We start from the raw sequence: 17,066 nt of genomic DNA on the forward strand, positions 1-17,066 counted from the left end.
GAGGCTTGGCAGGGGACCAACGTAATGCACCAAACCGCGTAGTAAAAATGTGTGACGTGCTGACATCAATGCTAATGTACCATGGTAAGACATAACCGATACAAAGAACAGATTCATGAAACCCCACAACATGCAGTGTCGTGCTGGATTTTAAATAAATTGATTTAGAGGTAAACTACCTCACTAACAGCGATTATCTCTTCAGGTGAAAGAACAAGTTTATTTGAAAATAATTATTGTAATGTCTGAAAATTTGAATAACAATTTATTATTTCCAGCATTCGCAGTGACAAAGCCTACATTGGCCATTGCTAAATTGGAGAGCCCTGGTCATTACCTTTACACCCAGAACACGACCATAGAGCGAGACTCGAGGTGCACTTAAAGGACACGGCTCATCCCCCGTACGCCGTTAAGCAAGATGGGACATGTCTTCGCAGGGCGCTACAATTGGGATTCAAGGGGACAGCGGGGGTCACCTTGCCCTGACACATTCTGCTGGAATTAAATAAATACAAGTTTGCTTTGCCTTATACTTCCCGACGAGAGACAAATGAATAGTCTCTCCCCTTTCCAGACATATTGTTTGAAACACACACACACTGGCCTACGCCCACTGTTCTGCGGCGCTCTTGCTCAAACCCCCACCCTCTCACTAATTTCCCCAGTGCCTCTGCAGTGAGCTCACTGCAGTGTGCCTCCCCTCTCCCTCGGCCCCCTCCCGCCGTATAATAGAATATCGATCGGCTTGCCTTTGCCGCAGTGCATGAGTGTGTGTGTGTCTGTGCGTGAATGTGCGCGAGGGGGCCCCTCTCCAAGGTCATTGCCTTGGCAACCTGAGCATGGGGTCCCTCTCGCCAGGCTTTGACAGAGCACAGGGTCATGGGGTCACGTGAAGAGGGGAAAAGGGGGGGGGGGGGGAGAGCATTGGGTGTGCTTAGTGACAGTGACAAGCATCAGGGGTCCGCTGTGTATTCACACACACAGGACAGAATAATTTGAAAAACAGCGGTTGAGAAGTGCTAAGGGTCCCTGTCTACGGTGTAGTCCTGACTCCTGTCTGTCCTCCATGAGCAAAGTGAGGATGTGATGGTTAAAAAGAAAGAAACTTCATAAAATGGAGATCAAACCAGCGGCATGCAATTTGCCCACTCTGGCAATCATGATGAGGAATAATAGTTTATTGAGAGTGTATACAAACAGCCCAATATTATAATTTTGAAACACAATGCATTTTTTTGGCAATGATAAAACTGAAGGTAACAAATAAAATAGATATGTAAAATGTCCAAGCAAGTCGTGCTTATGCCCTATCTTCTGTAAACCGTTTCCCCATACATATGGTTTGACCCTTTTAACCTGACCTTATCGTCAGTTACTATAAAAACATTGCTATTCTAAATCCCTTTCTTGATTAAAATCAGTTTTATACACGTTGTCCTATTTATTAATGCACAATCAAAAAAAGACATGCTTAAAGAATAAAGTGGCACTTTTTCATTGGAAAGGTAAAGAAATTGGATTTGGTAATTTATGATTTTCAGTATATATGTAAAATTATCTTCAACTAAAGAAAATATTGTCAGAAATCAAATCAAAGCAATTTATGTAAATGTTATAGCGAAGCTATCCAAAGTCAAATCAATGACAGCTTAAACGTACCTATATTGGAAAAAAAGGCATAGGATTTGGATTACATGTGAACATTTAGAGTAGTTCTCCTTGCATATAGTACAACTTCTGCATTGACAGGCATTCCCTCAGTACAACAGAAAATGGGTTCGCCCGGGGCCATACAGCCTGTGAAATCCTCAAACAACCATCAAAACAAGGTGCCCCATCCTTTCACTACTGTAACTCCAGTACAAGGGTTTTATGTGGGATCCAAATCCGCTGTCATGTGTGCAGTGCATCCGTCTGCGGGCTCGGCGGTGGCGGGGGTCAGGTGGAAACTGATTGCGGGCTGGCTCCTCACAAGGTCGATCGCGGGCGAGGTGAGCGCGGGGAGCCCGTCCCTACACGGGCTCCATCAGCAGCTCCTCCATGTCCGATCCCTCCAGCTCGCGGAAGCCGGCGTGGGAGCCAATCACAAACAGCGTTGCTCCTGAGGAAATAATTGGCAGTTGTAAGGTTCCACGTAGGTCAGCGAAGGACAAGGCCTGCAATTTCTGTTTTTGTCGAGGAAGTATCTATTTCCAACTCGTGCTATTTATCATCAGGCAGCATCTTTTATGCGTTTAACGGTAAATAATTGCCACATTTTTAGGAATAACAACGCAAATATATCTTAATAATGACATTTATTTTGATATACTATATTATAGCCATTTTTATCATTTTCTACCACATTACTGCTGGAGCAAGCAAGGGGCGTTGCATCTCAGAATCCCCATTGCATTTATCAGTACCAAAATGTCCAACTGTGTGGGAAACATGTGGGTCCTTAGAACGATTGAGGACACACTTCTATCCGAACGGCCCGTTTCCTTCCAGTGGTTTTAGGATAATCTTATAGTTAAATTAATTTCTAATATTCCATTACAGACATAATTTATATTTTTCATTCTTTTTTTTTTAAACCACACAAAGCAACCAATAACCCCAGAAAAGAACAGGAGTGAATAAATCGATCCTATCAGGTGCTGCGGATGGCCCTACCGAGAACCCAGAAGACGGCGGCGCCAGCGCCGGCCAACCAGAACACAGGCAGGGACACGGCTCCCGCCAGACCCAGCTGATGAGGGACGTTCAGCTCCCTGCCTGGAGGACCACAGGACACACATTACCATCTCAAGGTGGAAGGAGACAGACAATGATATTGACATCCTTCGTACAGTTAGTCAGGGTTCATCTGAGGGGTTTGAACCCTAATACCGGCAGTTTAAGCATCTTAAAGCATCTTAAAAGCATCTTGTTCACTCGTAGCCTACGAGTGAACAAGTGATATATTTTTAAGCAATACGAGTCGTAGGAAGGTTTGCATTTCAAAATTATTTTAAAAGTAGTAGGTATATATATATATATATATATATATATATATATATATATATATATATATATATACCTTGACTGCAGCTTTACCACTATGTTAATCATCAATTCTAATGTCACAGAATAATTTATAATTTGAAGGCAATAGAACTGCCTCCTTGTTTACTTTTCCGACGTGCATTTTCTTGACGAATAAGAACTTTTTCTTAGAACCCCTTTTTCTTTTACCAGAAAGTGAAGATGACCGTCAAGATAAGATGTCTGGCTCCTCATGTTTTATGCAGGACGTACGTGTACATACACATTAGTGTGACTTTACTTACCAAGTATGACCAACTTGGATTCCATGGACTTGAGGTGAATAATGTAGAAGGCACCGACGAACACCGCCAGGGCGATCAACAGCATGGGGGAGCTGACACTGAGGAAGACCAAGGACAATGTTTATCAGGAGGCACGGGGAATAACAGTGAGGGTACAATAAGTTGAAGCCTGGCTTTCTTTGATGAACTGCTCTTCAAAGTTTGTTTTACTGTTAAGTTATCGGTCTCCAATTATTTAACGTTTATTAAAAAACTTAGGCTATTTGCTATTTTGCCTAGGTCCAATTATTTGCTTTTAGTTAGAGATTATTTTATATTAATATAAAATCTATACTTATATATTATATACTTATTATATTATATAATATAAAGTGTACATGTACAATTGTTTTATGAGGATGCATACTTCATGCAATCATTGTCATGTCCATTTCAAATTAAATGCTAATCAGTTCAATTCTAAGCCTAAAAGACTCCGTTCCGTTCCTCGACTCCGTCCTTACATGCAGTAGAGGATCAGGCCGAGGAAGATAAAGGTGTAGTTGCTGTTGTAGGTGTCCACGTTCTTCACCATCCTCTGACACAGCTCGCCAAAGTTGCGCGGCTTGGAGAACTTGCGCTGGTCAACGAAGCCGGCCCACGGTCGGATGGACATCCGCCGCTTCTCCAGCCACTCCTTGATCAGGCTGGCCGAGATGCCCTTAGGCAGCCAGATCCTGCGAGGGAGAGAGGCGACATCACCTTTACCATTCAGTCCTTTAGGACACTGTTTCCCAAACCTTTTTCGGGGGATTTTTTATTTTTTTTTAAATGACAGACCATCGTGACCCAATTCACAATAGGCCTTGTGTATAAATCATGAGAAGTAAAACTTTTTATGCAAGCGTTATTGAAAACATAATACACACGTTGAATACTTTATAAATGAGACCACGTAAATGCATTTAGGTGGAGTTAACAGGCTCATTGTTTCTCAATGTACAATGTACAAACTCAATGTACGCTAGCCTTTCATTCTAGAGTTAATGTTATAAGTAAAATTATCAGAACAAAACAAACATTCAGTACTATCAAAAACATGCTTCTTGTTGAAAGTTTTTTTAAATGCTCATGCCAAACAGGTAGGCTTGTGTTCCACAATCACTATTTTAACAACATAGGCATGTCTTCCCCTCTCTCTCTCATACCTTCCTGTCTTAATCTACATTAAAGGAAAATACCTTAATAGGAAAAACCTTTAAAAATATATACATAATATTGGGTCCCATATTTATTTGGCAACCCGAACAAGGTCTCCCATGACCCATGTGTGGGTCGGGACCCAGTCTTGATTTTTAACAGAGCGGAATATAGTGAGTTAAGGATCCATGTGGGTAAGGGAAAGGGATCTTTCTTGAGGATGCCTCAGGGCCTAAGGACGTGGAGTATCCTGCCCCCTGTGTTTGTAGACCCTTGAAATAAAAACACAACGGTTGTATGCATACCCCCAAACTGTGCAATCATTTTATATGAATGGACCATAGCCACTTTTAGTTATCAAGACACTAAAACTGTTGAGTGTCTTTTGAATGCCAGATCCTATGTATTTTATCCCTAATAAACTCGGGGTTAGTGCCAAGACTTTTGCATTATAAAAATGTTTAACTCAAGCATCAATAATGTGTTTATATATTGTATGTTTTAAAATAATAAATATATATCTAGTTGAGTAGTCTGTACATCCCTTAAGTTTGTTGTGTTTCGTTGTTACTTGAACTTTGTTAATTGAAAATAACAGCAAAAGCAAACCCCTTGAAAACACAAATGATTAATTTCAAGGCAGATCAGTTATGTTTCAACATGTTTTCCTCGCTAAATACAGGTGTTAAAAATAATAAAGAACATGTAGTGCTAGTCAAAAAGGGCCCCAATAAGTAGATAGAAACATTTAAGGCCCAAGACGTTACAAAGTAACATAACTTGTTACGTTCGAATATAAATGCTAATAAGACAACAACGATTGCTTGTTTGCTCTAATATATTTGCGTTATTATAAGATTATTAAAGTAAGCACAGTAGAGATTGACAAACAACGACGATGAAGTTCCTTACCTCGACATGATTCCTGCTCCACCGGTTCCAGTGGGGTGGGATTCCTCCGCGCTGAACAACCCTCCTGCCTTGCTGTCCATGTCCACCAGGCAGTTTTCACCCTTGGGGGCTCCGGTTGTCATCTATTCCAATCCCTATGAGGTGTGTGCGCGTTAAATATAATTTATAGTTGTTTTATCCGTACGAAGACATTCAAGGAATGGAAAATATGTGTAGACATCTTAGTCACTAAAAGGTTATTCACTGCTAAACTCACTAACAGGACTATATTCAGTAAAGTAACATAGGATGTCTATGCTTTGTATTTAGGTCAACACAACATTTCCAAAGTGTATGAAAAAGAAAGGTTTACTGAGGGCTGTGACTGGCATAGGCTCCACAGTCAGAAGTGAGGCTACATCGCCCTAATACAAACCGCACTTTTTCCTTCCTTCAAAATTTACTGTTTGATAGACATACAAACCCATCGGCCAATGCGTTCGAAAAACGCGAACTATACTCACAACAGAGGTTTCAAATCTTCTGCCCTGTTGTTTAGTTTAAGTTACCACTTGACGGATGTGATGTGTAGCTATTGGTTATACTTCCTGTGTACATGCTCACAGTAGACGTTGCCCCTTGTGGACAACAATGGAAACGCCATTGTATTATCTGGTCCGGGGTCAGCTGGAGCGTCTCCTCTCTGCGGTGAATCTACTATAAACTCGTACAGGAACCGATCGGAGACCGGTTCGAATCAAACGACACAGGGTGCTTTGATTGGTCGGTGGTTTGTTATTGCACTAGTAGAATGAAAAACCATGAAAAAATACCATGAAAAAATACGGATCTTAAAATAACGTAACGGTGAGAATTGATAGGCTCTATAATATCCACAGTTATGTGTGTATGTATACGCAGAATCTTATGAAAACACAAGTTAATGTGGATCAGTTTCCTGACCGAGGAGTCAGCCCCTGGTATGTTAATTGTTATGTTTCAGGTCATCTGGCCGCAGGGAAAGACAGCATTCCCAAATATTTGCTTTTTGAAATATTTTTTACATTTTACATTTAGGGCATTTAGCAGACGCTTTTATCCAAAGCGACTTACAATAAGTACATTTGTCATCATGCATCAATATATCGCTGTCGGTACAAAAAGGATGTTCATAGAACCAAGTGCAATAAGGTTGACATTGCAAACACGATTACACTTGCTTCATACTGATTGCAGCCTACTTGCCCTGTCTCTGAGTCTTTATTTCGACGATATGTCAACATGTGTTTTATTGTTTTTATTATTTGTCTTGGTTGTTTGTGGTTTTTTTCCCCTCTACAGGAACGTGATCAGTTACGTAATGAGAGAGAGCGCGTGAGAAATATACATATATGTATAGATATATATGTATATATATATAGAGTGACAGAGTGACAGAGAGAGAGAGAGAGAGAGAGAGAGAGAGAGAGAGAGAGAGAGAGAGAGAGAGAGAGAGAGAGAGAGAGAGAGAGAGAGAGAGAGAGAATTTGCTGCACCAGTTGCTGGGCGTGTATGGACTGGAACTGCTGCTTTCCTATGGACACCGTGTGTAGTGAAACGACGACAATAGTTTCACACTGCAGCAGAGTCACACTCATTCTTTCTATCGGTTGGACTTGTTCGACGGCCTCTTAAAAGCAGGTAAGTTTGATAAACTTTACAAGTTTCTTTACGAGTAACTTTTCCTACAATTAACATTACTTAAAAAACGGGATTGCAGCTGGTGATATTCAGTATGGGTATACCTATGTATAATAAACAATATAAACATTTTTAACAGCTCTGGTCCACACGAAAAGCCATGAGAGTATCCTCGGACATGGAGTTCATTCAGACTCCAAGCTGTCTCAATGATTCGTTTTACTGGGATGAAACTGAATGCCTCAACTACTACGGGATGCTTTCCCTTCACGAGGTGTTCCAAATAGTTGGCTCTCAACTGACAGTGGAGGACATTGAGGTGCTGTCGTTTCTGCTGGACGAATCGTTTTGTGCACAACACCCCCTTGATCCAGCAGCGTGGACAGTCAAGCCCTGCGAGGAAGACCCAACTGACCCAGGCGTGCCCCCTACTGCTGAGCTCCTTAGTGCGTGGAGGAGGTTGAAACCCCAGGGTAACCCAGGGAATACGGCCTCCCTGCACACCCCTAAAAGCGGCCTGGATCTGCTGCTGCAGCTGGAGAGACGAGGTTACCTCAGTGAAGAAAACCTGGAGCCCTTGCTCCAGCTCCTGAGAGTCCTCACTCGTCACGATCTCTTGCCCTTAGTTTCACGCAAGAAAAGGAGGACAGGTGAGGTGCTTTTTATTGTCAATGTCACAATACATAATCCGATCACTTAACTTGATCTAAATGTCTTACAGATGAGGCATACAAGTGTGTAGATGTATATGGTATGACCTATGTTCAATCAAGGTGTGGAAAACAGTCTTTATTGAAATACAGGGAATAAAACATAACTTATGTTGTACAAGTTAGAAATAATTCAAATGTGGCCTCCATTTTGTCTATTTGGAAACTGATATTGGATTCCTATTGGAGAAAATTGGTAGCCTTTTAAAATAAATTGTTTGCATATTGATATTGGAGCGACCAGATGTTGACCCATGTTTCTTTTCTCATTAAGTGTCTCCAGAACGAATAGTTCCCTACTTTTCTACAGAGAACAAAATGATGCCTGTGTCAACAATAACACACCGGAGAACTGGTGAGTAAGCACACATTCCTGGATGCGTGTTGCTTTTTAATACTCATTATACATCCTTTTAAGGAATGACAATCCAGCATTGGAAGTTCAATACATTTTATTTTATTAATTGGTCAATTCAATACGTTTTTAATTGACTTAATTGTAACTCTTTGAAGGCGCAATTTATATATATATATATATATATATATATATATATATATATATATTCTACGTCATTAAAATAGGCAAAGGCTATGATAATAGTTTCATGATAATGTCCTCGAAATCCTTTAATATTGTAGTTTTCCTCTTCACCACAAGGGTGTCATACAAGAATGTGGTCTGGAGACGGCCTACAGAAACATAAATGAATACCATAACACCGACAACAAAAACATAAAAGAAGACTTGACATTGACTGGGCTGGATTTCCTTGATTAAGTACCAGCCTTGTCCTTCCAGATACTAGCAGCCCCTCCCTGCCTGGGGACCCTGCCTGCAGGACGAGGAGACGGAAGAGGGGTTACGGCTGGAGCCGCAGGCCCAAGCGGTCCAACCAGCCGGGCCCTCCGCAGCTGCTGCAAACAGACGCAGTTAACTTCGGTGAGTGCACCTTTTTTATTATCTCTAACAGGGCTCCCCCACCTATAACCTGCCTCTCTCTTCTTCTTCATTTTCCCACCATAATCTCTCCCCATCACTTTTACGACCCAGTACTTTTTGTGAGTTGGTTCTGTTTACCAACTCCATCATCTATTCATCTCAAACATCCATGGTTCTTTACAGCGTTGTAGTCAGATCCCCATCTGTTATGCAAACTAACGTCCATGCTTTGTGTGTAAGCCCTGTTCTACCTTTTAGAGGTAATTATGGGTGTCTAACTAATCCAGTTTTTTCAGATTTTTAGATATTTTCTGCAAGGACAGCCTAGGGAGTAACGAGGGAGGCATGAATGTGAACTACCACCTACAATCAATGTAACCTGTGCTGACCTCTCAGAACAGGTCCTATTTTAAATGCATTAAAAAATGCAACTAAAGCCCTTTAACAATATATAGCTTTACATTTTATTCAATAATATTTCGAAACAAATAAACCATTGTTTTAATTTGTTTAATCAATTTAATCACATCCTACAACTGATTTATTCAGCAAATGCCAAATGATGGGTTACAATACCTCGTATACAATAATCTTTCTACCGGTACCCACAGAACCCCTCCCACTCATGCCACCCAGCCAACCGAGCCAGTCTAGTTCACTTCACACAGCTGCATAGACAGTTGGAGTGGACAGAACACGTTGAGTTTTTAGAATCCTGGAAGTCTCCCGCCTACTAGCTGGTAAAGGCTAAATCTTACACATTGCGACTTTAATGACAATTATAGTCAAACTCTAGCTCTGTATGTTATTACAGAGTTGCCAAAATATTTTTCTTAGCCATGTAATAATATTCCTTCAGTGATCATAGTATCAAGCTAAATGTTTATAGAAAAAAACAACATAAAAAACCATTGTTGTTGATTGATTGTGTTGCACCCAATTACTTGCAAGGAAAAATATGACTGTTGACCTTGAACCCTGCAGGACCGTTTCATCGCAGATCAGTTATGCCCCCAGAATTAATTAATTTGCGCCAGATGTATGACGCCAATGAGCTCAGGTCTATTTTTAAGGTAATGACCAGAAGGCTGGTTTTCAAAACTGCTCATGGAATTGAAAGGAATAGTCAAATACTGATGTTTCAAAAAGATTACATTGAAACATTTAACTCAATTCAAGTTGAATGACTACAGAGGCTTGGGGGATTGTCTTGCGGTACTTGAGCTTAAAACAAACAACACAACAGAATAGTAGAATGCAATACATGAATGCCAGACAGGACATGACAAACATCGTGATGTAAAGCCACGCGTCCATTCGAAAGGGCCGCTTTTGATGACAGAAGCGGAGGTGGCTGGCAGACCTCTATATCTTCGCCCATTTTCTCAACTGCCAAATGATTTATTTATGTCTGAACAGGTTTTGATGAAACAACCTTTTTATTTTCCATGACTTAAAACACCTACCTGATCTGGGGGGTTCTCTCCCTGCCTCCGTGTCCTCTATTCCCTTCCTCTCTGCTCATTCCACCTCTTTCTCTCCCCCCACTAAAGCATTACCTTCAGCTGCAGTGGTTAAGAGCCCAATCTGGTACGCAGTCTGCTCTCGTTTTCCCCCTCCAGTAACAGACTTGCCTGCTCCATTCAGCACCTGAAACAGCCCATGATGGGCTCCATTCCTGCTAAACATTAATGACATGGCGATGATATCAGCCTGAAGAAGTGATTTTTAAATGAGTCATTTAGATCGGAAAAAACTCAAGTTCATTTCCTGAGTTTTTACCTGCCTTCCTTATGCCTAAACAATTCCTCTGACTGCAGTGGGATGAAACAAACACAAACATGAATGGCCTTTGACATTGATTGAAATATGCTTGCCATTCATGCAGGTGCTTTCAATGGTGGTGTTTCTCAATGACTGTCCTGCCAATGACGGCGTTCAGGCCGACGCATGCTTTACTAAAACGCATCCTCTGTTCATATCGAGCTAATGCAAAAGCCGGCCTGGCTAGCTATGCAGAGTTAGGAGTGATGAGAGTGAAAATGTTGCTGTCTTGACGCCACCATTTGATTCCACCAGGTTGACTCAGGATTGCGACTCAGAAAGAGTAGCCTTGGAATCAATGGATGCATGGAGAAAATAAATGTGAAAAACAGGGAGGCTGGGAAACGGAAAAAAAAAGTCTGTAAGTTTGTCTCTCTGCTATGTGCGCACACGCATGAGTGTGCAGCTCAGTTGCGGTCTCTCTCCTTCATCGGTGTGCAAAGTAAACCCCTCCCTCCTCTCACAGAGGTTGGGGGTGGTGTATTCAATGTACCATCTTATAGCTGTCCTTCCTGACCCCTTCACAAAACAATCCTGTGCTGCAATCCTGTGCTTCCTTCCTTGCTTTTGTATTTGGATGCAGTGGATGAATGCATCTTCTAAATCTTTTCTATTGAAATATTCTCATTTGTCTTTTTCTCAACTCACTTGAAAGAACTTGACCTACATTTGATCTGAGAAAGACTGATCTGAATAGCTTGGCTGATATTTCAATTGTGTTTCAAATTTTGTGACGCATGCCTATTTGATCGTTTCATATGAACCAAAATATATTATTTACAACCAAAACCCACATCTCTTGGAAAATACTAAACCAATGCCTGTTTCTACTCGCACTACCTTCAGTGGCTTCAGTAGTGTGACCGACATCCATAAATGTCCAACTAGTTTGGCTGGATGGTCCGAATGTTTCTGGTTTACAAAGCATAAACTGTCTTCAGGCCCCCAAGTCACCATATTTACATCTGTAAGGCGGTTCAACTGGCTCTCTCAGGTCTGTCCTCCATATTATGTCTTGGTGAATACCTAAAATGGCTGACAATCAGCCTGGAGGCAGAGCACAGTAGTTTATGAACCACAACAGTTGTGTGTGTGTGTGTGTGTGTGTGTGTGTGTGTGTGTGTGTGTGTGTGTGTGTGTGTGTGTGTGTGTGTGTGTGTGTGTGTGTGTGTGTGTGTGTGTGTGTGTGTGTGAGCGGAGATAGATAGGGCACTTGGGCCGGTTGACGGCTCCACCTCTAATACCATTACCTGTCAGTATTCATTTCTCAGATCATTTTCAGTGAAGTGTCTCAATTACCATCCGAATGTTACAACGTCCACTACAAGTGCTGGACACTGTGTTGTGTGTGTGTGTGGAAATCTTCAGCAGCAAGTGTCGGCTTATCTAAATAGGATGCCTGTGATGCCTGTTAGTGGTTAGCACGGACCATAACCCTGAGAAATATTAAGCTCATAGTGTGAAGAAATGGGGCTGGGGGATTGTGGGTACTCATACGCATCCCGCTTAGATGCTACTTTGTCACTGTAGAGTGCTGATCTGCAGTCCATTCCTCGAGGATTTACTTTCCATTGCCAGTTGTAGCCCTAATGACCAATCTCTTCGCCAACTAATGGAGGCTTTGCCATGTCTGCCTGTTCTTGAAAAAAAGAGTCAGAAGCGTTCCAATGGACCCATATCCAACCCACTTGTACTTTTCTCTCCTCTCTCTCTCTCTCTCTCTCCCTCCGCCTGTCCTTTCTGTGTCCACAGTTCTAAACAGACCGACCTGTGTATGTCAGGAAGACACACACACACACACAGTGTGTCCTCAGACACAATAAGAGGGTGAGAACGAACACTGAGCGCTCAAACTACGCAAAAAATAAAGATACCCAGAGCTATTTTTTTTTTTTGTCGAGTGGGGGGAAATCACAAAGAGTTTTGTCTGCCTGTTTCTACTGCGCTCCCCCAACTCTCTCCACCGGCTCTCCCTCTCTCTCATGGTCAGTCGTTGAGCAGGAGAACGGATCAATAAACGGTTGAAGCTCCCTGCACCAAGTGACTTCTTATAAATGGGTGCTTAAAACATTTTTTGGGGGTGTGTGGTTGTTTTTGTCTTTTTTCCTGGTGGGGTGAGATAAAGGAAGCAGAGAAGGGCTTGGTTTTTTAAGAGGGGGGGGGGGGGGGGGGGGATGAAAACTTCTAATGTCGTTTTTTTAAGTGCATTGCTCTGCTGTCTGCTGAAGCGTGAAGTGCTCTGTAACCCTAACGAAATGACTGCTGCTGTGCTGCTGTCATTCCGTTATTTTTATATATATATATATATTTATTTAGTATTCCGCGCTATCTTTTCACCCCATGCCGCTCCAATAGGAAACGGAGAAGGCGGTCTATAAATGCATTTAGTCACATGAAGGGCGAGTGTTTATCTCAAGAGGGGCTTTGGCTGTTTTTAAGACGTCTCAAAGTATAAACTTGCTGTCCTTGTGCTTTGTTCAACGTCTCTCCGGATCCTTCTTGGATGTGGAATCAATGTATTGCCAAATGGAGCCCTCCCTCTAGGACACTCTGTTCCCCTGCCTGTGTGAGAAGGGCGATGCTCTGTTTGTCCTTCTGTAGATGCATTTGCCTCCCATGAAAGAGGGATTCAGTCCGCACCTGCTATGTTAATGAGGAGTTTGACAGTCAGTGTGTGTAGGAACTGATTGTGTTGTATGCTTAAGGTCCCTCATAACTTGTTATATGCAAGTGGCCTGTCATGCTCCACTTTCTTTATTTGCCCAAGGACTTGTTATTATTTTGTTCTAATTTTTCTCAAAGTCAACCCTTGTGTTTTTAGGTCAATCAAACTGTTCTTTGCTCTTTTTCTTACATTGACGCAAAGATAATCTATTGCAAATGTCTCCTGCCTTCACTTATTGTCTTTCTTTAAATTGGTTAGTTATTCCCTCATGTTCTTTCCTTTCCAACTTACTCTTTACAAATATATCCAAAAGGAGCAAATGTAAAGTTACACTGTTAACTATAATTCTTCACCGTTTTGACTAGCAGAAATCCACTTTGATTTTATGTTCAATACTTGAACTTGCTTTATTTAGTACCAGAACCTTTCTTGCAATTAAACCAATTGCTTCGTTTTTTTTTACATATTCCATGGTCATAGTCTTTGCTTTCTAGATTCTATAAATGTCCGATATTTGTGAGCATGAAACGCAGTTTTAGATGAAAACAATGCCTGTTGCAAGAAGACATCTGAGGCTGTTCCCTGAGATCACACCACTGGAAGTGTACGTACCATCCCGATGGTGAAAGGGGTTGTAGGGTTTGGGGGGAGGGGTGTCTTTGTTTCAGCTCAAAAGTCGCCTGCTCCAGGTGTCCGCTGCGAGCTCTGGGATAATGACATGAGACGAGGATCACTGCGTTGCTCTTGCTCAGTACAGTATGTATCTTCTGATCCTTCTCTGTGCTTCGTTGTGCTGTTGCATGAACGCCAATCCTTTTACTGTGGAGCTCGAAGGCCATTTGTTTTGGGACCCTAATGACTTTAATATTTTATGTTTTTTTTTAGAACAGAAACATACCAAAAATACAATATAATTTTAAAACATATTGCCCTTATTAACCACATCCACAACGCTATTTGATTCTCCTCTGCCTTTCCTCAGTTGTTCTGAGCCTGAAATCTCAATCCTTGAATCCTGCCTGTCTGTCTATTAAAAAACTGGTAATTGAACCAAAGAACTCGAACACATAGTGCGCTAGTGAATATTCAGCTTCTTCAATTCTGAATGATCCACTACCCAATCCTACCCTACCGCTCTGCAAACCTTACTGTCTGCACTCCTCAACACGCGCTCTCCACAGGCTGCTCTCAAAGAGTTCCCACTAGCTCCTCCAGTCAGTCCGTCGACACAGTGTCACAATCCAAGCCCTTCCACCTTCCTAATGCAGACCCTGCTTGATGCAGTCCATTCATGTGACCAACTTCAACAGGCCGATCTGGTTAACTCTTCCTTTATGTCCCTCTTTCCCTTTTGTGTTCTGAACCGTGATCACGTCCTTGACCTTCACCACCACCCCTCCTCCAATTCCACTTCAACTCCTGTCCCGTTTCAACTGCCCAAACATCTATTACTCTCCTTCCAACTTCCCTCTTCCTCATTCCATATCCTCTGTCTCTCTCGTCTTGTATCGTCCTCGCTGCTCCACCTCTCACTGCATCGTCAACTCATCCGCTCTTCTCATCAACTTATCTACCCTCCCTCCCCCTCCCCCTCGCCGGCGACGCCCTTCCCCCCCCATCACAGCTTACGTGCGGCTGCGCGTGCGCGCCGAGTACATGGAGCACGACGCGGCGCTGCGCAGCGGCGTGTCGTCGGACAAACCCAACCCGCTGGAGCGGCAGTTTGAGCTGTTCAGCCGCGCCAGCTCCCTGCTGGGCGCCCGCAGCCTGGGCTCGGTGGGCTGCAGCATAAAGTTCACGGAGTGGGAGTACCTGCAGGTCTTCTGGGAGGACTACCTGAGCGGGGTGCTGCTGGAGTCCCTGAAGTGCGTGTTCATCACCGACTCCATGCGGCAGGCGGCGGGGCGGCAGGGCGTGCGGCTGCTGATCAACGTGGACCAGGACGACTACGAGGAGGGCTGCCGGGTCCTGGCGGCCGGCCGGAAGAGGTTGAGGAGGCCCTCCGTCAGCGGTGGGTAGACGCAGAGGGGATTGGGTATGTAGACGCTTGAGCACCTGCTGATTATTGATCTATGACGTTGTTTATGAACAAACATGGTTTAACAAGGTGCTATATGAATGAAGTCTTTTATTATATCCTATATCCTAAAAGATAGTTTTCACACTCTTTACAATTCAGTATGGAGTGGAAATGGTAACCACCGTCCTCATTGGTTTACGGTTTGAATACAATACACGAATGAACCACTAGATGGCAGACCTTTGCAGTATGTTGTTGCTTAACATAATAACGGATCACTGTTATCAAATGTAGTCTAAACCAGTAATGGGTTTTTCTTTCTTTTCAGGAGCTGCATCTTAAGACGCATGTATAAATGGTGAAGATGAATGAGTTCATTATCGTTGTTCCCAGTACATAACAAAGAATCAATCGGCAGCTATGCACCAGCAGACAAAGGGAATCCCCTTCTGCTTGATGCCATTACAAAGGCATCAGGAGACAAGCTGGCCGACCAGAGGCCTTACGTTCTAGGTGCTCGCAAACTGTCATGCAAGAAGAAAAAAACAGAATATGGCCGATGTAGTCGCTGTTGGTTTGGGTGTAGTCTGTTAATGTTAAGAGTTTTGTGTATTTAAAAGCAAGTAAATGGAAACCAATTGAAACACGCCTACCTCTCAAAAACACCTGACCAATGTCAAGGATATTGTTTATTATATGACCTTAGTTTCTTGTTTTAGGTAATTTCTAGGGGAGGGAACGGCTCGGCTCTTGAACGTGATCTGTGATTCTGGACAGCTCTGGTTCACGCACAGACAGCCTATTAAACCAGGCGCTCGGTGTGTCCCGTGTGTCATGATAACCCAGCTTGATGTTTTGAGTTGCCGAGTGCATGGGCAGGTGCCAGTAGATGACAGTGGTGATTAGGGCTGGCCCCTGGCGGACCGTGGAAGATTCATCATCGCACTCTTGTCAGTGCTAAGCGGGATGACAAAATGGCGCCATGTATGTATCCGGATCTCCAGCCCAGGCCGCCGCCTGCCAGTAGCTCCCTCTCAGACATCCCAGCTCCACTCAGCTCCAATATGTTGGCCCAGTAGATGGGCTTCCAGACAGCTGTCTAGTCACCCTGGTGGAACTAATGCCTGGACTTCACTCATAGAGGACCCGATCAATAGGGGCCCCAAAGTCCCTCCATACAAGAAAGACTTAAGCACATAGACTTCTTGCCAGTGTCTCAGGCTAAGGGCACTGCTAGCCGGCACAAAGAATAAACGTAGAGAGTGCAAGGGACAGCCATGTTCATATTTGTGTTTTTGTCATTCTGATGTCTTTGTGTACGTTTATATTCATAGGTGAAAATGTGAAAAAAAATGGGGAAAAAAGTCAAAGTGGTAATGTTTTGTTTAAGAAAGGGAGTATTTACTCTGAGCATGTCCTTTTTGGGGGGGATTTACCTTAACATTGAATTAAATTGTGTCAGAACTGTGTCCATACAATTATTTTATATCAGTATGGAATTGTAAATGAATCAGAAGATAATAAATATAAATACTTTAGATGACATCAATGAATGAACATCCCATGATAATTCAACTACTGAAACTCTTTTGGTAAATGGTCTAAATGTATGGCAGCTGATGATGCTATTATCATTATGGGAAGATAACGATCAGTACGCTTTCTTAATATTTACAGTAGGCTGTTTCATTTTATTTGATCAACCTTTTACCCCTGCATCTTGTATCTGGCGCCTGAAGATTTAATTCAAAGCTTATAACAGTCCTGTAAACGTACTCAAGTTCTCCAGCTAATATGCGTTTTCATGCATCTTGGCTTATGCACGGTTCCAACATTTACTAAA

General features: G+C 42.6%; 2 protein-coding genes across 6 annotated transcripts; one reads left to right on the top strand and one right to left on the bottom strand.

Annotated features, from left to right (window-relative positions):
• Window positions 1–1,160: 1,160 nt before the first annotated feature.
• rabac1 (Rab acceptor 1 (prenylated)) lies at window positions 1,161–6,015 on the bottom strand. The gene is made up of 6 exons (XM_030369861.1): window positions 5,909–6,015; window positions 5,406–5,539; window positions 3,818–4,030; window positions 3,315–3,412; window positions 2,659–2,760; window positions 1,161–2,104 (listed from the first exon to the last, which is right to left on the bottom strand). Exons 2-6 carry the CDS (start codon window positions 5,525–5,527, stop codon window positions 2,016–2,018), a joined length of 624 nt encoding a protein of 207 aa, XP_030225721.1. The 5' UTR covers window positions 5,528–5,539; window positions 5,909–6,015; the 3' UTR covers window positions 1,161–2,015.
• An 842-nt stretch (window positions 6,016–6,857) lies between these two features.
• On the top strand, window positions 6,858–16,768 carry dedd1 (death effector domain-containing 1). Of its 5 annotated transcripts, none has more exons than XM_030371273.1 (7): window positions 6,858–7,064; window positions 7,204–7,714; window positions 8,049–8,129; window positions 8,574–8,714; window positions 14,828–15,238; window positions 15,552–15,581; window positions 15,943–16,768. In XM_030371273.1, exons 2-5 carry the CDS (start codon window positions 7,225–7,227, stop codon window positions 15,220–15,222), a joined length of 1,107 nt encoding a protein of 368 aa, XP_030227133.1. In that variant the 5' UTR covers window positions 6,858–7,064; window positions 7,204–7,224; the 3' UTR covers window positions 15,223–15,238; window positions 15,552–15,581; window positions 15,943–16,768. The 5 variants fall into 5 exon arrangements, with proteins under 5 accessions (XP_030227133.1, XP_030227131.1, XP_030227132.1 ...); XM_030371271.1 differs by having other exon boundaries at window positions 14,828–15,214; XM_030371272.1 differs by having other exon boundaries at window positions 15,552–16,768.
• Window positions 16,769–17,066: the final 298 nt, after the last annotated feature.

Source organism: Gadus morhua, chromosome 11, assembly GCF_902167405.1.
Source record: "Gadus morhua chromosome 11, gadMor3.0, whole genome shotgun sequence".
Lineage (NCBI taxonomy): Eukaryota > Metazoa > Chordata > Actinopteri > Gadiformes > Gadidae > Gadus > Gadus morhua.